Source organism: Sorex araneus, chromosome 1 (assembly GCF_027595985.1).
Source record: "Sorex araneus isolate mSorAra2 chromosome 1, mSorAra2.pri, whole genome shotgun sequence".
NCBI classification, from domain to species: Eukaryota; Metazoa; Chordata; class Mammalia; order Eulipotyphla; family Soricidae; genus Sorex; species Sorex araneus.
Window position 1 is genome coordinate 175,503,949 of NC_073302.1, and position 25,381 is coordinate 175,529,329.

At 39.5% G+C, this 25,381-nt stretch overlaps 1 protein-coding gene across 2 annotated transcripts in view; it reads right to left on the minus strand.

The window, feature by feature from the left end:
- CAMK4 (calcium/calmodulin dependent protein kinase IV) overlaps nucleotides 1-25,381 on the minus strand; it is a 250,063-nt gene that overhangs the window by 40,691 nt on the left and 183,991 nt on the right. For both annotated transcript variants that reach the window (XM_004615785.2, XM_055124137.1), the window contains exons 6-7: nucleotides 3,902-3,992; nucleotides 2,395-2,469 (exon numbers count right to left, since the gene is read on the minus strand). In XM_004615785.2, coding sequence (XP_004615842.2) covers nucleotides 2,395-2,469; nucleotides 3,902-3,992 — 166 coding nt within the window. The remainder of the gene's footprint in view (nucleotides 1-2,394; nucleotides 2,470-3,901; nucleotides 3,993-25,381) is intronic.

Below are 25,381 nucleotides of genomic sequence, written 5' to 3' on the forward strand. Positions count from 1 at the left end.
GGGGAGAAGGCAGATGGAATAGAGAAGGGATCACTAAGAAAATGATGGCTGGAAAAAACAGTTGGGATGGGAGATGCATGCCAAAAGATAATGGACCAAGCATGATGACCTCTCAGTGTCTGTGTTGCAAACTAGAATGCCCAAAAGTAGAGAGAGAGTATGGGGAATATTGTCTGCCATACAGGCAGGGGGAAAGTGGGAAAGGGGAGGTATACCCGGGATACTGGTAGTGTGGAATGTGCACTGGTAGAGGGATAGGTGTTTGATCATTGTGAGATTGTAACCCAAACATGAAAGCTTGTAACTATCTCACGATGATTCAATAAAATTTTAAAAAAAGAAAAAATTATTTAATCTAACCCATGACTATATTGATCTCTTGTCTAACATCTTGTCCTTTTGTGATAGGCCTGCATAGGTTTGAATCTCTGCAGATTTCAAGCTTTAAATAGCTCACCCAGCAAACATACTTTGTAGTTGCCATTGCATAGTTTCACTGTAGAAGCCATGGCTCAGTGATTTTCTTATGACCCTTTTCTTTTGCCAGAAGCAAAAATTGAGAATTTCTTCATCCTTTTATGGATGATTTTAGATCTCTAGCCATTAATTTAATTGATCTGGAACCACAAATTTTAATTTTCTGGCATTGAGTTACATTTCTACTGGGCACATTTCCCAGAAAATAATGAGTATTTACTTTAAACAATCAGCATCTGTGATTTTTGTTTGGGTTCACTTCTAGGAGAACCCTTAGTTATTAACTAATAACTAAGGTCAAAGGTTCTATGAATGAAGCCAAAGAGGTGACTTTTCCTTTTTTAATTCCTGCCAAATGACAGACGGTACTAACATAAACACATAAACACCTGTTTTCTCCAATTATTGAATTAAGAGATCTTTCATGAAAAGCAAAAACCTGCCCCAGCATTCATGCAGACAATCACCTGGTTGTACTGCTTTCAGGACCAGCTCAGGAAAAAGGCCTGCCCCCAGCCTGTCAATTATGTGGGTTTTAGACTAGTGGTGAAGTGAAACACCTGCCAGGATTCCAGACGGAAATCTCTGAGTAAAGGAAAGTCTTCTGTAGTGCAGCCTGCTGTCGTGTAGGATTTCAGCTAGTCTTGTACTTGGGTCTCATTTCCAACCCCTCCCAGGAAAGGGAAATGTCCTTCTGCCTGCTACCCCTTAGGAGCACACTTGCCATCAAAGCACAGTCTGGGCACAGAATGGAGAGGTGCTGGGGGAAGAAGGGCAAGGGTGGAGGACAACCTTCAAAGAAATATTAGTCTGCTGAGTAAATGATCAATTTATTTGTATGATAGGTAACTGCAAGTGTTACATTACGGTAAAAAAAATAAATCCATGAATGTTGCCTCTGCTCCAGGCCCCTTGAATCCACGGAAGGACTCTTTCCGTCACTCATCTTTCCATTCTGCTGTCCTAGGCACAGCAGCACCTTGGATACAGCCTCTCCCATAAGTGAGAAGTGCTCCTCCCATAGGCCAGGCAATGAGCATTTTGGGAAGGGTGCTTGGTTAGCACTTAGCCAAAATGTAGGATTTCAATACTGGGAGGATAAAAGAGCATTTATAAGAGCTTGTTAAGTTGTCTTCTTTTCATTTCTTTTCTCTTTCATATCTATCTATCTGTCATAATGGGTCATTTTCAGCCTCTTCTTGGAGGCAGGGCAAAATGGCTTGCAACATTACAAGTCCTGAAGCCTCTGAGTACTCAGGCAGGGACCCAACAATGAAAGACCTTACCTTATAATGCTCAGAAATGGGGCTGGAGCAATAGTACAGTGAGTAAGGCACTTGCTCTGCATGTGGCAGACCCAGGTTTGATCCCTGGATTCCCATAAGGTTCCCTGAGCCTGACAGGAGTGATCAAGTATGGAGCCCAGTGTAAGCCCTAAAACCACTGGCTATGGCCAAGTCTGCTCCCAGATAAAAATAAAGATCATAAATAGCAACCAACCCACTCTTTATCTAATAAATGCCTTAATCTCAGGCACAGCTACTGGGAAAGAAAGAAGTAAATGACAAGGGCACATGGTTTAATTCTAATCGTGAAACACTCCCCTTTCCCTGTCCTCTTCTAGTCACTAACTTCCCACTGCAGTGTCTAAAGGCAGGTGCTGCCCCAAACACCAAAATGCAGACTCAGGGCAAGCAGTATTTCCTCCCGAGGGCCCTGCTGCTCGTGGGTCCTAAACCCACTGTCATCCACACCATCCTGTCCAACAAAGGGTCTGAGTGTCCTTAACAAGGTCTTTCCTCATAGAGACTTGCACCAGACTCAAAACATTTTAAGTAAGGGGCCGATGCATCATATTGCTAAAAGAAATGGGTTAGAAAGACAAGACGATTGGAATGTGAGCATTAAGGATCATACCGCAGTACCCGGGGGTTCCACATACTGTCTTCATGAGCACCTGATGCTCCACGATCTTAGACAACCCGAAGTCAGCTAAAACACACAAGCAAGAAGTAAGCACTTCTCAGCACTTCAGCTACTCAAAGTGTAACTCACTTTCATTCAATTTTTTTTTTTTATATTTGATGATGAGGTGAAAAGGACACAGAATTTCAAATCTTGTTTAAGCTGGAGGAAAATAGGACTCCCAGATATATTTTATGCTTTTATGCTCTTCTCTGTGATTCTCAGCTCCTCGTAGACGAGCTATGCTTTTTGATTTGCCATATATATAGACATATATACATATCCTTTATAATTTTTAGATTTATAAAATAGCACCTCTAGATAATAATACAGAATTAGTGATATGATCTAGTATTTTAATCAATTGCAATATATAAAAAATTTTACTTTCATAAATGTAAAACATTTCAAAATATTTATTCTGCTTCAAAATATATTTATTCCTTAGCTGATTTAATGAATAAAAATCTATTCTCATATGAAAAATAGAAGTTTATTTTTTCAAAAGTTCTCTCTATAATTCCTCAAAATACTACCTAAATAAATCATCAAAGGTTGCTGCCACTCTGCTCTACTTGCTGGGCTGTATCTCTCTGACTCAGGACGCATCAGGATGTCATTCAAGGCCCTTCTGCAAGAGAGGCAGATGCAGAATTGATGCCATTTTCGACTTCAAAGACACACCCACATTTCCAGGGAGGTGCCTGATCCTTATCAGAGAAGCAGCAGGGGTCCTTCAGGAAGAAAGGACTGTCTACTTTAGTATCCATTCACTTAAAGAACATTCTTTAAGGATACAGCCTTTGAAAGTGATGTTAAAGGAAATGAAGGCCACTGCTGTCCACTGCCTTTCAGGAGTGAGTCTGAGAACAAGGGACTCCCCACAGGCCGTCAGCACCCTTCCTTGCGTTCAAACAGCACATTATGTTGTCTGAGTTTTCCCATGATCTGTACAATTTAATTTTCAAGGCTGTTCACATTTATAAATGCAGTGCACTCATCAGGTTAGACTCATAAAGGAAAGGAACACATGAGCAATGCCTTTCAGAGGATTTAAAACATATACTCTTGAAGAGAAACCATCTACTATAGTGTTTATTTATTCATTTATTTATTTATTTTTGCAATGAGGATTTACTTTGGGATGAATACAGGATGTAACATTTCTTCCCCTAAAATGTTGATTTAAAGGTCACCTCGGATCAATAAGAATTTCCCAATGTTCATCTTCTCTAGCAGAAATAAAGAGCCTGTTGAACTTTAGGAGCAATCTGGAGGCACCAGTCTCCAAATTAACATTCCAGAAAAGAATACAAACTACTAGACACGACATTATTATTTATAGATACCAAATACTGAAGTAAACTGTTTATAGATGACAAGAGATAAAGAAATATCTTAAAATTCAGTGAAATAAGTTTCTTCTGATATAGGTTAAGACATCTGGAAATGCTCTTACCAATCTTGAGTGGTGCATCTGGGGCTGGAGTTGCATAGAGAAGGTTCTCTGGTTTGAGATCACGATGGACAATTCCATTTTCATGGAGGTACTAAATAGGGGGAGAAAAATTAAGTAAAAACTAATTATTCATATGGTCCAAACACATGTTTAATCTTTTCAGATATATTCATGCACCATTTTATTTTAATGCATGCAACAAGGCTCTACTCACTTTTACTTAAAAAGTATAAATGCTTCTGTTTTCCTAACATGAAGATGAGAAATATTTTTACCAATATCTACCTTTGACTTTTATTGGATTGAAGCAGGATGACTGTATCAAGCTTTTTGTTTGTGTTTGTTTTGTTTCTTGGAGCCACACACAGCTGTGCTCAGGGCTTATTTGTGGCTCCATCCTTAGGGACCACTCCTAGCAAACTCGGACAGAACAGAGGTAGGCCACATGGAGAGAAAATGCCTGGCTGCCTGTATTATCTTTCAAGTCCCAAGATGGCGTCATTTGATTTGTCTTTCTCTCTACTAGAATAGAAGAGCTCTGTGATACATGTATTAGTCTATTCTGGTTTTCCCTGCCTATTATTTGGGGGCATTAGAAGACAGCGTTGTCCAAATGCTTCTTAGTCTTTCTACTTTCCTTCCTTCATAAGGGGAAAGAGGCCACCCCCACAAACACCTTTCCACTCAAGTGGAATGTGTGCTGTAACAATTTATGGTGCCTGATGTGTCACTTGGGAATTTGGAGGATCAGAAACTGGTGTTTCATTCATGAAAAAAAAATAGATGGAGGAAACAGGTGAGTCAGAAGAGAGTGTCCCAATTGCCCTCAAACTATAGCTGGATAAGTGTGTGTGTTTCTCATGGACCCAATGTGGACTCTCATCAAGGGAACTGGGTACAGGTCCTCCTGAGATCCCTTGCAGGAATGAATGATACTTCTCAGGGATCAGACACGAGGAGAGAGGCAGTCTGATGCACCAGGTATGAGCAAGTGTCCTCAGCGGCAGTGTTGAGACTGAGAATCTGGTTTATGGACAGATTTTCAAGATCTGTGATCACTGACCCTTTTATCCTATGTTTCCTAACACTGCATTAGTGAGTGAGGTCGGCTGCCCTCAGACTCCTGCCGTTTCCATCCAGGGTGGGGAACTGCAGGCTGCAGAGTTCCCCGTTGTGCATACATGCTGCCGTTTCTTTGTTCACTCATATGTTGTTGGGCACTTGGGTTGCTTCCAGTCTATACTATCGAAAGCAGTGCTTCAAATGGTCCTTAGAGTGCAAACAAATACCTTTCTGGAGTAATGTTTTTGTGTTCTTGGGATAGATGCCAGTAATCAGCCCTCTTCAGTGATTTCTCATTGCTTTATCCTGGCTTTTAAGTCTTGATGATCAGGCCCCCAAGCCCCTCATCAGCCTAATATTTAGTCACTTTCCTCCTTCTTGCTCTGCTCTACAAATACTTTCACTACCATCAAAAGCCTTACTCTCTTCCCCATTAAAGATCTTCAAGCATCCTTCATCCTTGTCTAATTATCCCACTTTCTTAAATGGATATCTAAATCAATTTTTAAGCCCCCCTCCCCAGGACACAGCTACAGTGTCAGGTCCTGTGTGACAGACTTTGTTCCTCCAAATGCAGATATGGGCCACATCTTTCATACTTTTATTTATACACCTATTGTTCTTTAAAGCATATTTTTGTGGGAAGGGGTTCTTAGGTTGTCTCTCTTACTATCTGAATAACTCCATGAAGACAAATGTTTCTGGTTTCCCTGGTACTAGGTATGCAACAATAAACACTTTTGAGCGGTTAATTCAAAAAGTTATTTATATTAACTCAGTTTTTTCTCTAGCGATGTAGTCCCACTTTTTAATCACTAGCTTGTAGAGATTTAAATAATGGTGGTAATTATTATCTTTCATAAATTTGCCACATTAATTTGTAAGTTGAAATTAGTTTAAAATATGGTAGTTTAAAGAAATGTAGATATGTTGTAGCAACATCACTTTGATACATTTAAGTGAAATTGGTACATTTGAAAAATGTTCCGCTCTCCACCTAGATGTAATCTGGGCAGCCGCACATGTGTGTGGCCTCTCCGCTGCTGATCGACCATGATCCGGAGCCCAGCTAAACTACTTTTGGTACCAAGCAGCTTCTTGCAGAAATATCTCTAGACTGTGAACTAAGCCCAGGCACCCCAGGAGAGGAAATGATGCAATTTCTGGCATAAATCCCCCTGGACTTAGTTACTAAAATACTAAAACACAGAAATCCAAAATTATATCTCTTCATTCTCAGCAATGGAAAACTGATTATTAAATGCTTCCTTTTCAGCAGGTCTATTTATTTTTGGGGGAAACTCTAACAATAATAACGAGTTTTGTGTTGAAATATGGAATGCAATCAAGGTAGAGACAAAGTAAAGTAAATTTATCAGCTACGCAGGCTGGGGGGCAGGGGGGTATACTGGGGTTTTTGGTGGTGGAATATGTGCACTGGTGAAGGGATGGGTATTCGAGCATTGTATAACTGAAACTTATGCCTGAAAGCTTTGTAACTTTCCACTTGGTGATTCAATAAAAAAATAAATTATAAAAGATAGTTTTATATTTGTGAAATATCCTAAAATAACTGGAAAATGACATTTAGTCACTTCAAAGGTATTTACTATCAGTATATGATGTTTACAAAATCACTTCTAGAAAAGCCAATGTATGTGTATATACATATATATATAGAGAGAGAGAGTATTTTAAAACTCAGGCAGGAGTTTCACCTTTAAAATGACATTTTTAACAATTATATAACTTGTGGATCTTGCTCTCTAATAGCATTAACATAACTGTAATAACTAAATTAATGCATCCAGATCCTTTATTGTTGATCTGAGTATACAATAATATATGTATGCATATATGAATATATGAACTCAGCAAAAATTGTCAATATGTAAAGTTTATATGGGATCAGAGCAAGAACATATTGTGCAGCAACTTTCTAATGGGTACTGAGAATGTTCATTCTCCCATTCCAATATCTGTGGCTAGGTCTGGGTGTGGTGTTGAGAATACTCACGCTCCCATTCCAATGTCTGTGGTCAGGTTTCCAAAAAGATGAAATTTTAGAGATACTGGTTATGGAAAGGTTTATCAGTTTAACAGGGAAGTTGCATCAGAAAATTAACTTAATAAAAGGCCCCCAAATGTTCTGGAGTTTCGGAGAAAAAGGGGACATCCAAGAGAACAATGAGCTGAGGATGGAAAAGAGAGTAGAGGGAGCTCCTTCACCAGTGGTGTGAATGAACAGGACTCTCCAGGCTCAGCTCCTCCCACTGTCAGAGATGCTGGCAGTGGCTAGCTGGGAAGAGAGTGCATGTAGATACATTCTGTCCTCACGCAAAGCCATGAAGTTTAAATCTTGTAATATAAGAGGTGACTTTACTTTCAACTATAGCACAGGCTTTACACATTAATGAATTAAGAGAGGATGTTTGGGGTAATTTCAAGAAAAATATATTTTGGAGGCAAGTGAAGTATGTATCAAACAGAAACATGAAAATCTGTACATTTTCCATGAAAACATTTATATCTCCAGATACATTAATGCTTCCTACACTAAATATGCACTGATGTAGAAAATGGAGAGAAAAAACAAACATCATACCATTTGGTCTTTGAAAAAGGAAATAACAAAAAACTCAAACTCTCTTCAACAGACAAAAATAATACTGCTGCTCTGAGTTCAGGGGGAGTCTAGACATATAATTAAACTCTCTCTATGGTCCTAACAAAAACTGTGTCATTGTGTAATGAAAGCTACTGCACAGTAATTTAGTTTAATTATAGCTGTGCTGTGTTCGATGGGCTGTGTGTGGTTAATTGATAATGTCTCAGGAGTTGGTAGGAGGAAGTTTGATCTCTTAAACAATCTCACAGTCCAAAGAAGATCCAATCACTAAAGAAAAAAATGGTATTCTGACCACAGTTCCACTCTTGGGGGAAAAAAAGAACTATATAATCGTTTTAGGTTCAGAAAGTTTAGAACCAATACACATAAACTTAAGAACATCAAAGAGATTTTGTGCCAGACTATCTAATTTGGAGTCTGCCTGTCATCATTATCTTTATCCCTAACTTCTACTCTACAGCGCCTTTAGACTTATATAAGAAGGATGGTTTGTGATGTCTGTCTACCATGTCCAGATCAACAGCATGGTTAGGGTCTGCTGTGAAACTCATAGTTAGCATAGATCTGAAGAGTTCCCCAGGGAGAAAGGAATTCACATTAGGTAATAACAAGCAGATCTGGGCCTCTTAATACCTTTATTTATTCCATGTCTTATTTCTTCTTCTCTTAGTAGACTTGGTTGATAATTTTTTATCTGAATTACATTACAAAAAGGTCTCATTTTTTTCCTGGGGGCCAGAGAGCTTGAGACAGTTTTGGATAATGGAGGCTGCAAAGCCCTAATGAATGCCCTAGAGGAGGGGGAGGCATTAATTTTCCCCACCATATCCTATATGAGGAAAGAAGAGACCACTAAACACCAAGCTCCCCCACATTGCTCCCTGGCACTGAACTGGGGCAAGGGGGTATTACAAAGAACCATCTCCAGACCACCATAGGCACCATGGCAAAACTGCAGAACCCAACCACAAAAAGTGGATAAAGATAGGAGCCCCGAAGCCTCAACAAGGAATGCCCATGCACATAATCTCTCTGATAAAGAATTCACAGAGGAAATAGTGAGGGAGTTTAATGAGCTCAAAGAAACAGTGGAATGGACATCTAATAAAACACAGGAGGATGGAAGGAGAACAGACAGCCAATAAACACAGGATGAACTGAGAGCAGAAATAAGAAAACCACAAACAGAAATGGCATTAATAAAAAATTGATAGATGAAATGAAAAACTCAATGGGTGCCCTCAACAATTGAGTAACAACGTCTGAAGGCAGAATCAGTAAGCTTGAGGATGAGATGAAGAAAACCTCCAGGCAACAGCAAAAGATGGAAAAAGATCTCAAAATAACTTAAAGGCAGAACAGAAAACTATGAGATTAAGTCAAGAGGAACAACATAAGAATCATCAGAGTCCCAGAGGGACAGGGAGGCACCCCCAAAGAGATGGTAACAGCTAAAGACATCATTGCTGAAAAGTTCCCAGAACTGGAGAACACAGGTATCCAGATCCAAGAAGCCAAAAAGGTACCAGCACAAAGAGACCCTAATAAAATGACTCCAAGACATATCCTAATCAGAATGATGAAAACCACAGAGATACAATACTGAGAGCAGCAAGATCAAAGAAGGAAATCTAAGGAGCATTCCTTAGATTTACAGCAGACCTACTGAATGAAATCATCTGGCCCAAGGTCAATGGTGGGATATAGTTTTTTTTTTTTAAAAGGAGGTTTCATCAAGAATACCTTACCTAGCTAAACTCTCATTTGCATTTGAAGGAATGATACACAAATTTATGGTAAAACAACAGCTCGGGAACTTCACAGACTCAAAACCAATTTTGAAAGAAAAACTCAAGAGGCTACTATAAGGCAAGACATACCCAAAAAACACAACAATCCTCTAAAGAAAGATGACACAAAACCTCATAACAATAATCTCTTTCAATATCAATGGCTTAAATGCACCAATTAAGAGACATAGGATGGATGGCAAAAAGGATTATAAATTGAGTCCAACATTTTGCTGCCTATAAGAAACACATTTGAATAGTGAGAGCATATACACACTCAAAATCAAAGGCTGGAAAACAATTGTTCAAGCAAACAACTCCTTCAAAAAGGCCAGAGTGGCCATAGTAGTATCTGATAACATACATTTCAGGCTGAAAAAGGTTACAAAAGACAGTGAAGGGGCTGGAGTGATAGCACAATGGGTAGGGCGTTTGCCTTGCACATGGCTGACCCGGGTTCGATTCCCAGCATCCCATATGGTCCCCTAAGCACCGCCAGGGCTGATTCCTGAGTGCAGAGCCAGGAGTGACCCCTGCATATTGCCAGGTGTGACCCCAAAAGAAAAAAAAATGACAGTGAAGTTCTCTCCTTAATAATTCAGGGATATGTACATCAGGAAGAAATTACACTCATAAACATATATACACACAATGAGAGAAGAGCAAAGTAATTAATAAAAATGCTAGTAGACTTCAAGGAGCATATTGGTAACAACAAAATAGTAGTTGGAGACTTCAACACTACCTTGTAAACTCTTGATAGATCAATGAGAGTAAAACTCAGCAAGGAAATAACTGGCATTGAAAAATGAAATGGAAGAGAGAGGGGTAGTAGATGTATACAGGGCTTTTCATCTTTAAAAAGCAAAATACACATTCTTCTTCAGTGCACCTGGGACATTCTACAAGATATACCACATACTGGGCCACAAAACATACCTCGATAAAATTAAGAGGATAAAAATTGTATCAACTAGCTTTTCAGACCATGATGTACTGAGAATAGAAGTTAATCACACACAGAAAGATATAATCAAGTCAAACACCTGGAAACAGAACAGCTCACTACTGAAGTACCAGTGGGTTATAGAGGAAATAAAAGAGAAAATCAAAAGATTCCTGGAAACGAATGAGAGTGAAGACACGATCTACCAGAACTTGTGGAACACAGCAATAGCAGTGTTAAGAGGAAAATTTACAGCTTGACAAGCATACATCAGGAAGGAAGAAATGAACCACATAAATAACTTGACTTCACAGCATAAGATCTTGAAAAATGACCCCCAAAAAAGGAGCCCAAATCAGGGAGGAGGAAGGAAATAATAAAATTCAGAGCAGAAATTAACAGCTGGAATCTCAAAACAACAATCCAAAAGATCAATGAAACCAAGAGCTGGTTCTTTAAAAAAAATAAATAAACAAGATTGATAAACTAATAGCAAGACTCAGAAAGAGAGGGAAAAAGAGAAAGAGGGAGAGAGAGAAAGAGAGAGAAAGAAAGAGAGAGAGGGAGAGGGAAAATGAGAGAGAGAAAACCCTAATAAACAGAATCAGAAATGAAAAGGGGGACATCACAACAGAAACCAAAGAAATTCAAAGAATCATCAGAGATTACTTGGGGAATCTTTATGGCAAAAAGACAAGAGAACTTTGAAGAAATAGATAAATTCATCGATTCCGATAGCCTCCCCAGATTGAACCAAGAGGATCTGAAATACCCAAACAGACTCATCACTATCTAGGAAATTGAAAAGATTATCAAAACTTTTCCCACAAACCAAAGCTCAGACCCAGATGGATTCACTAGTGAATTCTTTCAAACTTTTAAGGAGAACCTACTACCAAAACTTTTCAAGCTTTCCCAGGAATCTGAAGAAAGAGAAACACTTCCAAACGGTTTCTATGAGAGAAAGATCATCCTGATACCTAAATCATACAGAGACACTACAGGAAAAAAAAGATAATTACAGACTGATACTCCTTATGAACACAGATGTAAAGATCTTCACTTCCAGCAAATAGAATCCAACAACCTATCAAAAAGGTCATGTGCTATGACGGAGTAGGGATTCATCTTAGAAATGCAATAATGGTTTAATGTTTGCAATTCTATCCACATAATACAGCATCACAATAAAATATGATCATATCAATCAATGCAGAGAAACCATTTGACAATACCTAGCACCCATTCATGATAAAAATTCTCAACAAGATGGGAGTTGAAGGAACTTTCTTCAAATCCATCTACCAAAAGCCCGAATCAAGAATTATCCTCAACAGAGATAAACTACAGGCCTTCCACCTAAGAGCAGGCACAGACAAGGCTGCCCACTCTTGCCACTTCTATTCAATATAGTACCGGAAGTATTTGCCATAGCAGTTAGGCAAAGAAAAATATAAAAGTGCATAAAGACAGGAAAGGAGGAAGTCAAACTTTCACTATCTGCAGATGACATAATACTATATATGGGAAACCCTAAAGAGTCTACAAAAAAAGATCCTAGAAACAAAAAGTTTGTATAGCAAAGTGGCAGATTATGAAATAAATATCCAAAAGCCTTTCCTATATAAAAACTAACAAAAAACAGCGCTGCTCACAATTGTGCCTTGGAAAATCAAGCACCTCAGAATCAAGTGGTGAAGAGGTGAAGGACCTACACGAAGAAACTAAAGAGGTGAAGGACCTACACGAAGAAAACTACAAAACACTACTTCTAGAAATAAAAGAGGACACAAGGAAGTGGAAACATATCATCTGCTCATGCATTGGGAGGATTAACATTGTCAAAATGGCAATACTACCCAAAGCATTATACAGATTTAATGCAGTCCCTATATTTCAAAGAATTAGATCAAACACTCCTGAAATTCATATGAAACAATAAACTCCCACAAATAGCTAACAAAATCCTTGGGAAATAGAAGATGGGGGCATCACTGTCCCCAATTTCAAATGATACTACAAAGCTGTAGTAATTAAACAGCATAGTATCAGAATAAAGACAGACCCACAGATAAATAGAATAGAGTTGAATATACTAAAACAGATCATCAAATATACTATTACTTAATCTTCTATTAAGAAATAAGAAATATGAAATGGAGGAAAGAAAACCTCTTCAATAAGTAATGCTATGAAAATTTGGGAGTTACATGTAAAAAAATGAACTCAAATTTCTAACACCATGCACAAGAGTTAGATCAAAATGGATGAAAGAGCCCCTTTTGGCGCGGCTACCGCTCGAGCATGATCGAAGAGCCCAAAAGAGCTCCTTTGGACTCCAGCAGCCCACTGAATTACTTCCAGAATGTGAACTGAGACCTTATGCCGGGCTGCGACAGTGGGAGCCGGGAATTTCTCTATTTTTTTAACCTCTCTCTCTCAACCCCTTCCTCCTGAGCACAGCACAGCTTCCACCACTTTTTGAGCACAAAATGGAGACGCCGATCCAGCTCTCTCTAGGTTTTTCCATCTTATGAGCACCATAAAAGGGTAAAAGTTTGCAGTGATGTAATTTCTGGCTGTACTTTCCCTGGACTTTATACAGAAACCCAAAACCGTGCGACCACTGCTGCGGCCGCACGACCTAATGTCATCTAATCATCAGCAATATGAAATGGTTCCTTTTTAGTGGGTCAGACTTTGGGGGGAAATCCTAACAAGAATAGTAAGTCTTTTGTTGAAATATTGAAGGCAATCAAAGTGGTAGCCATCTCTCTAGACTGAACTAAGCCATATCCCCATGACGGCTGAGGAGGAGAAATATCCTTCTTTCTCAGGAAGAAACGCGGTGTGGCGTTAACCATAGTATGATGTCCATTAAGCAGACACGGACCTGGTGGCGTGGGAATGAGATATAAGGGAAAAAATTATTATGTACATGGAACAGCGGGACGCTGGTGGAATCTCGAGCCAGGGCCGATACCAGTGCACTACTTCTGGTTCCAGAAACTGCTTGCAGACATTCTACTAGACTATCAACTAAGTCATAGCCCCATGCCGGCTGATGACGGGAAGTAACCATTTTTCTCATTTTTTTTTCCCTTTGTCAAGCAGCGTGGTGATTAATAAGCAGGCATGAACTCGGTGGCGTGGGACGAGGGGGGGAAAAAAGAAAAGTTATGTAACAAACAGCGGGACTTAATATCTCTACATTCTCAGCAATGGAGAACTATCAAATGCTTCCTTGGCAGTAGGACTGTCTTTTTCTTTTTGGGGGGAAACCCCAGCAACTATAGTGAGTTATGTGTTGAAACATGGAATGTAATCAAGATAAAGCATAAACGAAGTGAAACTTATCACTTACAAGGGCGGGGGCTGGGGGGCGGGAGGGGGCAGGAGGTATACTGGGGGGGTTGGTGATGGAATATGGGCACTGGTGAAGGGAAGGGTATTTGAGTATTGTATAACTGACATAATCCTGAGAACTATGTAACCTTCCACATGGTGATTCAATAAAATAAAAAATTTAAAAAATATCACACTTCAATAAAGGTATTTTTGTTGCTAAAAAAAAATGGATGAAAGACCTCAACATCAGGTCTGAACCCATGAAGCAAATGGAGGAAAATGTGAGAGGAACTCTTCATGACATTAAAGCTAAAGTCATCTTCAAAAATGAAATACCACTGACTAAGCAAGTGAAATGAAAGATAAATAAATGGGACTACATTAAACTAAGAAGCTTCCACACCTTAAAAAAATGGTGACCAAGATACAGAGATAGCCCATGGAATGGGAAAAATTATTTACCCAATACCTATCTGATAATGGGTTAATATAAAAGATATATAAGGCACTGGTAGAATTTTTGAAGAAAAAAATATACAATCCCATCAAAAAATGGAGAGATATAATGAATAGTAATTTACTGAGTGCCCAAGACAGATTACTGGTTAAAGAAATTATGGTACTTCTACACAGTGGAATACTGCACATCTGTTAGGAGAAAATAAAGTCTGCTTATGCATGGATGGATACAGAAAGTACCATGCTGAATGAAATGAGTCAGAGGAGAGGGACAGACATAGAATGACTACATTCATTTCTGGGATATAAAATAAAAAAGTATGAGACTAATATCCAAGGCCAGGAAAAATAAAGGCCAGAATGACTGGTCAATGGGAAGTTTGCCACAGTATACGTGAGACAAAGGGAACTTAGGACAGAGAAGGGACCAGTATGACAACAATAGTTAGAAATGATCACTCTAGACAAGAACTGAGGGTTGATAAAGACACATATATATATTAACATTTCAGTATCAACGAGACAGAGAGAGAGAGAGAGGAAGAGAGAGACAGAGAGAGACAGAGAGAGAGGGAGAGCATTCCATAAAGGCAGGTGGGCATGGGGTAGGAAAACTGGGACATTGTTGGTGGCTAATGTACATTGGTGAAGGAATGGGTGTTGTAGCACTATGCGATGAAAACCAATCATGAACAATGAACAACTTTGTAGCTGTATATTTCACTGTAATTCAATAAAAAAAGTCTCTCCTCCTTAGTTCTAGTATTTTTTAATACATGTCTATTACCTCTTTTCTTTTCATTCGCATTGTGATGCTTAGAACAGTCCTTAAAAATCTCCAATGTTGGCAATAGGACTGTCTTTTTCTTTTTGGGGGGAAACCCCAGCAACGGTAGTGAGTTGTGTGTTGAAACATGGAATGTAATCGAGATAAGCGCAAATGAAGTGAAACCTATCACGTATAAGGGTGGGGACTAGGGAGGTGGGAGGGGGCAGCAGATAGACTGGGGGGGTTGGGAATGTAAGATGGGCACTGGTGAAGGAAGGGGTATTTGAATATTGTATAACTGACATAATCCTGAGAACTTTGTAACCCTCCACTTGGTGATTCAATAAAAAAAAAAAAAAAAAAAAGTTTAAAAGCACACACACAAAAAAAAAAAATCTCCAATGTTTTCAGAAACATTTGTCTCTTAACTACCTGCTTACACTCACCTAGGTCTTAAAAAAATCACACATTAATTCATGTCAGTTCAACAGTGTTAAAACAAACAAAAATTTGCCTTTGGTAGCTTCTCATTGCCTGCAAGTTAAAAGCGTAACCTCTATATCATAATTAAAGGTACTTCAAAACTTTGTCCTTGACTTAAAATTATGCATTATCCTGAGACAATTCTTATGCACTGGCCACAGTCTAATTATGCCATACACATTCCCACACTAGACCTTAATAATGATCATCTTCCATGTGTCAAATTGTATTTTCTCAATCTTATTGAAAATATATTGCTCATCTCTCCTGCTCTTCCAGAATCCTGCTACTCCTCAAAGAACCTAATTGTCCTCCCCTTGAGTCTGGTAGGCAACACCAAACAGTGGTGACACAAGGACAGTAGAGATAATATCTAGGAAGATTTTTCCATGGTTGGGACCTGCCTCATGAGCTTGGGGAGAAGGCACTGGGAAAGAGAAAGGGTCACTATGTCAATAATGATGGGAGGGATCACACAGGATGGGAGATGTGTGCTGAAAGTAGATAAAGGACCAAACACGATGGCCTGTCAGTATCTGTATTGCAAACCATATGCACAAAATAAAGAGAAAGTAAGAGCGAAATAGTATGCCATAGAGGCAGGGGAGAGATAGGCTGGTGGGGGGGATGCTGGGGATATTGGTGCTGGAAAATGTGCCATGGTGGAGGGATGGTGTTCGATCACAGTATGACTGAAACTCATGTATGAAAGCTCTTTAACTGTATCTCACAGAGATTAAAAAAAAAAAACAGTGGTGACAGTATGTGACATTTGACGTTACATCATAAGAGTTGCTATACTTTTAATACTTTTAACACTTTTAACACTTTTTAATACTCATTTTTAGATCCCTTGGGTGCCAAGTAAAAGGTCTGTCTAAAGGCTGTTATGCTGTAAAACAACTGACAAGTGCAACACGGAGGAGCAAAGACTAGACATCACCTTGTTCCCTAGCACCACTCAGCCAGGCAAGAATACAGATGGCTCTAGATGAATCACCATCTATCAGGATTATTAAGCCCATGGATCAATAATCTTGGTTTGTTTTTAATAATCTCATCTTAACCTGCAATTTCTAGTTTTCTCTCTTCATGTCTATGGCCCTATAGGTCCTACAGAGTAGAACTAGCCTACAGCTAAGGGACCAATGATAATCTGAAGCAACTAGAAAAGCAAGGCATATGGGACGAGCCTCATGCATGAGTGAAGTCCCACAGAACCCAGGTAATGCAGAACTTTGTGATCTTGGACTCTGGGCTCAATGGAACCCAGGAGCAGAGATCCTCTGCCTGCTTCCCCCAGGCTCCAGTGATCCGGGGATGACACTGGCGCCAGATAATCACCTCATCGGCCACCCTCCAGAATTCATGGCTGCTTCTCCTAGAAGAGAGCATAAAGTGAGGCCCACATAACCATGCCACTGGACTCTGTGCCAGGTTGTTTTCATTCGGGGTGCCCCCGAGGGGGCTGCTGAGAGCCCTCCCTGCCCCAAGGGACCCAGCCATGGCTGCCGACCTCCACTACCCAACCATCACCATGCTCCAGGCTGCTTACCACACACTCGGGCCGCGCCTCACACATGAGTGAACATATTCCTGGACACATCATCATAGAAGGAAATAAATATATATGCCCTCGGAGAGCCCAGCAAGCTACTGAGAGTATTCCGCCTGCACGGCAGAGCCTGGCAAGCTCCCCATGGCGTATTTTATATGCCAAAAAAGTAACAATAAGAGGTCTCATTCCTCTGATACTGAAAGAAGCCTCCAATCCTTGGGAAAGACAAGTAAGGAGAGGCTGCTAAAATCTCAGGGCTGGGACGAATGGAGACATTACTATAGCCTGCTCGAGTAAATCGACGAACAACTGGATGACAGTGATACAGTGATGGGACAGCCCAGAGAAGGGGAGTTGGAGTGCACACCTCTTGCAGGTGGGCCAATGGCGGTCCTTGGAGAAGCTTGAATCCATTGTGATCCAAAAATAAGCCCTTCCCTCTACCATCAACTACACTTACCATCAACTAAATAGGTATAGACATATTAGTATAAAGCGATAATACCATAGTATCCTGGAAAGGCAAACATCTTCAGATTACATCCTGCAGTCAAAACTTCTGATATAAGTGATACTCAGAAAGCTAAGGAAGAGCTGTTCAAGCAGTCCACTATAGTCAATATACACCATTAAAGAAAATGAGGAAACAGAGGAATTTGCTGTAGGTGATGGAGCAAAAGAAACAGCGAGGAAAGTTCCGATGTTAGGGGAATAGCGTGGTCTGCTGAAGGAAAGTTTAAATTAGCAGTTAATGCAAATTACGTGAAATTTAAAAAAAATCAATGAAATGAGATTCATAAGAAAGAAAGACATTAAAAATCTTCCAAGATAAATGGCAAATTGAAAAGGCATCATCACTAAGCTAAAGTATACAGTACAGTGGCTTAATAGGCAAAAGTCAACGGAGCTGATGATTTTCACAGTAAAAAGAACTGTAACATACAAAAACAGTGGGAGAGTGCTATGGTACCACATCATAAGTAATAATATTCACTAAGTTTGAAAAATTGTACCGTAGGTAGGGTACCCCAACACCATATATGGTACCCCGAGCTCTCCCAAGTGATCTCTAAGTGCAGAGCCCTAAGTAAACCCTGAACACTGCCTGCTATGTCTCCCCCCACCCTTGCAATTTTTTTTTAATACACACACATATAGAGATCCCAGAAGAAAAGAGAATAGGCAGAGAAAGGTAAAGAAAGTCCACTTCAGGAAATAATAGCTTGGCATTTTCCTAATTTGGGGAGGAAAGTAAACATCCAGAAACAAGAGGCACAGCGGGTAGGGCATTTGCCTTGCACGTGGCCGATCCAGGTTCAATTCCCAGCATCCCATATGGTTCCCTGAGCACCGCCAGGAGTAATTCCTGAGTGCAGAGCCAGGAGTAACCCCTGTGCATTGCTGGGTGTGACCAAAAAAAGCAAAAAAAAAAAAAAGGGGGGGGGGCTGGAGCAATAGCACAGCGGGTAGGGCGTTTGCCTTGCACGCGGCCAACCCAGGTTCGAATCCCAGTATCCCATACAGTTTCCCAAGTACCGCCAGGAATAATTCCTGAGTGCAGAGCCATGAGTAACTCCTGTGCATCGCTGGGTGTGACCCAAAAAGCAAAAAAAAAAAAAAAAAGAAACAAACAGGCCAGGTGACAGACATTGGTGCTGCAAACTGTGTTAAGTAACCACGTTCAAGGGGACCCCAATGTATGTGCCAACTTCAAAATATTAAAGTTTTCATAACTAAAGATAAAAATGAGAAACTGCAAGAATCAGTAGAAAATTTGTAAAATTTCTTGTTAAATGTTGGGTAGAATTAGTCTCTTCTCTTCCTTTTACACCTTTTTCCATCCCTAAGTTTGTCTGACTAAATTTTACTGAGCTTAAAAAAAATCTTTTGAGTTAAATGATTTATTCTACCTATTCTCTGACTTCAGCAACTGATGTCTGCTCCATTGCTCCTTCCTTTCTTCTGATACCTTAGATTTGAGTACTTTTTGAAATTTAATTTTTATGAATTTGTAAGTACTTCATAAGTACTAGTTATTTAAAGAATTTTAGAAGTTAAAAATAAAAGTCACACGCAGTCATAGTGTAAGAAAATAGACAATAAGATTGAAAAAAATATATTCCTGTAGAAGTCATATAATCAATCTCAGAGTTAAAGTTCATGAGGTGACAATAATGCAGAAATCTACCATCAAACCAAAAGCAAATCAAGGCATCTTATTACAATGTTCTTTCAATAAAATTTCATCATAAAATTTGCAATTTTATTGTCTTATTGGTCACACCCTACAGTATTCAGAATTTTTTCCTGGCTCTGACCACATGAAATACTAGGTATTACGAGAATAAGCTATGCACAGGACAAGTGCTCCCTGCATCTGTACTATACCTCTGACCTTCAAATAATACTCTTAGGGCTAGAGACAGAGTACACCAGTACAGTGCTTGCCTTGAACACAGCCAGCCTGAGTTATTTCCCCTACATCGCATATGGTCCCCTGGGCACCTCCAGGAGTAATTCCTGAGTGCAGAGCCAGGAGCAACCCGAGCATTGCTGAATGTGGCCCAAAATCCAAAAATATATTTATTATTTTAGTTATGTACAAGACAAGTCTCCTACATCTATATTATATTTCTAACCTAAAATGATAACTACAGCTATAGAAGCTTGATAAGTTAACTGTAAAAAACTAACTATACAATATCAAATAATATATTTGTAGTATTTTATACTTCCCCCAAAGCTATGATATTATGTATTTATCCTGATGTATGGTACTTTTAAAAACTTGTATGTACCTGATACATCTGTCTACATAACGAAACTATGGAACCAATAATGTGGATATCACGAGACTCAAAGTACAACAACCAAACTGAAAAATGAACCTGTCAAGGAGGGAACCCAGGGGCTGGAGCAATAGCACAGCGGGTAGGGCATTTGCTTTGCACGTGGCTGACCCACAGCTGACCCAGGTTCGATTCCCAGCATCCCATATGGTCCCCTGAGCACCGCCAGGGGTAATTCCTGAGTGCAGAACCAGGAATAACCACTGAGAATCGCTGGGTGTGACCCAAAAAGCAAAAACAAACAAACAAACAAAGAAAAAAAACGGAAAAACGGAGGGAACCTTGGGACACTGGTGAAGGGAAGCAGACACTGGTGCTGGGACTGATGCTGGAATATGCCTGAAACTCAATTATGAATAACTTCATAAATCATGGTGCCTTAATACAAATTTTAATAATAAAAATAAGTTTTTAAAAAGTTGTTAAAAATAAACGAGAAAACAAAAAAATTTTGGTAAGAATGAAGAAAGAACTTAATTCCACAAAGCTGAGCTCTTGTCTTTCTGTTGCTGGACTTAATTTCAAGGAGAAAGGAATTTATTGTACATGTACAAAGGGGAAGCTGTAGGTGTTTTATGTTTTGGTTTGGTGTTTGGGCAAGTGTTCGGGCCGGGGGTGGGATCTGGGATACTCTTCGTGGTACTGGAGACTGAATGAACCCCAGACCTTCGCGTTCTTTCCCCTCTACCTAGAGTTGCTATTTTTGAAGGTTAGATGGTCATCACCAGGCTCTGAAGTCAGATGAGTCATGTGAAATATATGAATAATCAGTCCACAGGTTCAGCATAGTATTTTATGATGCCTCACAAAACTGGTGCATAAAAAAGTAACTACTAATGAAATGATACAATAATCTGAAGCCAGCTGATTTGGGCAGCAAGAACTGAAAAAGAATCCACTGACTCACATGAGGGATGGTGATGACAACATTCTGGCTATTGGCAGAGTTACAGAACTAATAATACTTTAAAGAGTTACACCTATCTGGAGATTATTCCTACCTACACTTATCTTAAAAAAAGAGAACATATTGGGGGCTGGAGAGATAGCACAGCGGGTAGGGCGTTTGCCTTGCACGCGGCCGACCCGGGTTCAAATCCCAGCATCCCATATGGTCCCCTGAGCACGGCCAGGGGTAATTCCTGAGTGCAGAGCCAGGAGTAACCCCTGTGCATCGCCAGGTGTGACCCAAAAAGCAAAAAAAAAAAAAAAAAAAAGAGAGAACATATATTTTCCCAAAGACCCTCAACAACATATCAGTGAATTAAATCAAAAAACACATTAAAATACACCACAAATATACCACAACACAGTAGGATTTATCCCGCTGATACAAGAGGTTTTAATACATGCAAATTAATTAATGTATCATATAAATACAAGAATAAAAATTATAGTGTCATATCAATGGATGCTGAGGAAGCATGTGATACAAAATTTACCATTTATTCATGAAAAAAATCTTAATAAAAGGGGGAAAAAGGAATTTTCCTCAATGGTTTTAAAAACATTTACCACTAACTCACAGCCAAAAGCCTTTCCTCTGATATCAGGCATAAAATAAGGTTTTCCACCACTATTATTCAATATACTGGAAGTCCCTGCCTTAGCAACTAAAAAAAGAGATAGTAAATATAGCAAGGGTATCAGATAGTAAGGGCATCAAATCAGAAAAGATGAATTAAACTATCACTATTTACAGAAAACATAATACAATACTTAGAAAGCCCTAAAGATGCTATAGGAAAAGAATATCCTAGAAGAAATAAACTTTTATAGTAAAGTGGAAGGCAATAAAATCAACACACAGAAATTCATGGAACTTCTATATGCAAACACTGAAGTAGATAAGATAGAAATTTAAAAAATCCTATTCATAATTGCACCTCAAAATGAATTAACTAGAAATCAGCTTAACAAAGGTAAAAGACTCATAAAAAAGAGTATAAATCACCAAAAAGAAACAGCAGACACAAGGAGATGGAAATATCCCCTATATGCAGAATCAAGGCAATCTTTTATAAAAATGGCTGTAGCATAGCATAGTTTTGGAGATAATACCAAATGGCATTCAAATGTACATGGAGTAATAACATGCCCCCCACCTCCCTCCCATGGCAAGAAATTTGGCAAAGGAGCAAGAGAGTCAAAGGCAACAGAACTGGGTGGTTTGTCTAGAGTGAGCTTCACGAGGGAAGGCTGTGGGACACTTCCTCAGTACTGATGCAGCACAGCAAGTGTGGTACTGGAACTGCACATGCACGGAATTATCACTGACGGTATTATAAATTACAGTACCTCAGTGAAAATAGGAGTATTACTTTTTTCTTCAAGCTTAGAAATTTAAAAATTGGGTGGATTTTACTCATCTAGGTCTTGAATTAGTGCCATATTAGGCTTCATGTACTCGAAGCAGGTTATGGTATTAAGCAAAACAGGAATTAAGAATAGGAACTTTGAAAACATCTTTTATTTTATATTCTAGATAGATTATAGCATGACGAAGTTGTGTGATTTTATAAAAGTAGCTTAGCCTTTCTGACCTATTTCCTTATCTGTGAGTGAATACAATGAGATTGAAAAATTTGTAGGTGTGACTAGTAAGTGAAATTATGCACATAAAGTTTTTAGTTCATATAAGTTGCTTAATAGCATAAGATAATGTTGACTTTCAGTGTTATTATTGAAATCGTCATTATTAGGTCTTAATCACTTATATTCCAACTATATGTATCTTTCAAAATTATGACTTCTTTTGCATTAGAGCAATAGTACAGCAGAGAGGGTGCTTGTCTTGCATTTAGCCAACACAGGTTAGATCCCCAGTGCCCCATAGGGTCCCCCAATTCCTGCCAGGAGTGAGCTCTGAGCACAGAGCCAGGAGTAAGCCCTGAGCACTGCCAGATGTCGCCCAGAATTTATTTTCTAAATAAAATTCATCCAGTCTATTGTAGGACTAACTAGGATACACACTTCCGAATAATGTGTAACTCTGCTCTTCCCTGGCCACACACAGATTACTGTAAGCGTTCTGAATTCTGCAGGATCAAGAGCCATTAAGTCTTTGTGGCTAGATTCTAATAATGTCAAGTTCACAGGAAAAAATTAGGAAAGAATATAGGAGTTTTGGATAGGTTTCAAAAAATCAAGACAACATTTCAAAAGATAAATCACACATAGGTTAACACTTTCATGATGCTCAACTTTTACTTCAAAGAAATGTGAGTCAAAGTAAAAGTTTAAGAACTAGAGACCACATCTGTCCATAGGAGTAGCCTGAGCACTACTGTCCTGAGGTTCCAGTCAGCTTGGCCACTCCCAGCCCCCCACGCCATCCAAACAAAGCAAGTTGGTAATAGCAGGAAGGCGCTTCCTGCCCTTTGAATGCCAGGCAATTCCCTGGGGCACAATGCCCAACATCACAGCCAAATCTTCAGGACTCGATGTTTTATATTATTCAGTTCTATGTGCAAGTAAACTGTGAGGCTATTCCAAAAAAAAAAAAGTAAAGACAAAGACTACAATGAAAATTTTATTTGTGAGATTATATTGTTCAATATGAATTTTCATTCTTGGTTTTGTTTCTGGTTGGAAAGCACATCCATTGGGGCGCAGGGAGTACTCTTGTCTCTGTGCTCAGGAGTGGTCTCTGATGGTGCTTGGGGACATACTTGGTACAGAGGGTTCATTGGGAAGCAAGGAATCTGCACTATCCCTCCCTTGTACCAGGCAGAGCTCTATAGAATTAAAAGACCCAAAATATAGTGAAATATGTCATACACCCCCCCACACACACACATATACTGAAAAGCAGCTAGAATCCATAAAGGTGCCAGCCTGCAGAGTTGAATTTCCATTGTCATTAAAAAAAATAGTATGACAAAATAGTTTCTTGAACCATTAATTCTTTGTTGAGGTTCCATTACCTACTACAATTCAGGATATAAGAACAATCTAGAATAATTCCAGCCTGAACATGCTGAGATCTTAAATTTTCTGTAATGGTTTGGATGCAGAGTCTTCTCCAGAGCCTTTTAAAAAGGTGGAGCCTTTGCTACAGCTGATTAATCTTAAAAATCAAGTCATGCCTTACTTAACTTCTAAACTACAGAACATTGGGATAATAAAATGTCAATCTTTTGAGCTTATGGTAATCTCCTATGCAGTAACCAAAAGCTAATGCATAAATGAAAAGATTTCCAAGACATATTGTTATGAGAAAATTGAGAGAGCCACATGGAAAACAAGTGCATATGGGTATACTGAATATTTACACCTTTAGGTGCCAAAATGCCCACATGCCTCAGCCACAGACACCATTCATTCTTCTTTTTTTTTTTGTAAAAAATCACTAGTCTGAATTTATTTTCCAAGAGGTGGAAAACCTTTTTAGAAAATTTTGAAACCTTTTGAAATACTTGCTGCAGTTAAAACTCTGAAGCAGCAGTACTGGCTCACCACACAGGGCAGCAGGAAGAGCACGATCAGATTCTGAGCTGCTTTTTGGAAATGACAGGTGCCAAGAGCAGACAGTGGATAAAGAAACTGTGGTACACATGCACAGTGGAACCCCACCCCACTGTAAGAAAGGGGAAGTCATGCAGATTGCTGCTATGGAGATCATATGAAGAGTTTCACGCTGAATGAGGCTAGTCAGGAGGAGTACAGGCACAGAAGAATGTCTATCATAGGTGAGATATAAAGAAACAGCAAGGGAAAGACAAATGCCCAAAAGAAACAGAACCTGAGAACTGGTCCTCAATAGGAAGCTGATTACAGTCAGGGGTTTGGTGGGGGCAAGGCTACGAGGACACTAAGGCAGTGGTAGAGGGAAGCGGACACTCTTATGGAGGAGTTGGGGCTGGAATGCTTTATGCAAGAAACACTGTCATTAATAGAATTGTAAACCATAGCACCTAAAATTAAATATAATTTTGTAAAGCTAAGTAAATAATCTGCTGCCTGCTTCTACCAATCTTTGGTGACCCAGGGGTCACAGCCATAAAACCAACCCTGCCAGAGCCAGATAAATTCCTTATCAGCCGACTTCCACTACCCAACTGCCGCCACGCTCCAGACTGCTTTCCTGACACATCATAAACACTTCCTGCCCATTTTCCATCATTACCACACCATATTTGATGGGGTTCAAATATGACATGAACCATCAGAACACTTATAATGGTGATTATAGGCCGCCCTAAAAGCCCCCATCCCTCTTGGAAAGCCCAACAAGCTACCGAGTGTATCCCTCACCCATGGCAGAGCCTGGCAACCTGCCCATGGCATATTCAATGTGCCTAAAACAGTTACAACAATGGGCCTAATTCTCCTGACCTTCCAATATGGCTCTACCATATTGGAAGAGCCCCCAATATGGTAGTGTTGAGAAAGACAAAGAGAGGCTGATAAAATCTCAGGGCCAAACTAGGCTGCCAAAACGAAGAAGGACTAAAATGACTGTTTGCACTTTTAACACATGCATGCTGGCATCAGAAGCATCCATCGAGGACTTGATGGTGCAAGCGCAGAAGATCAACTATGACGTCATTGAATTGACCAAGACAAGAAGGCATCGAGCACATCA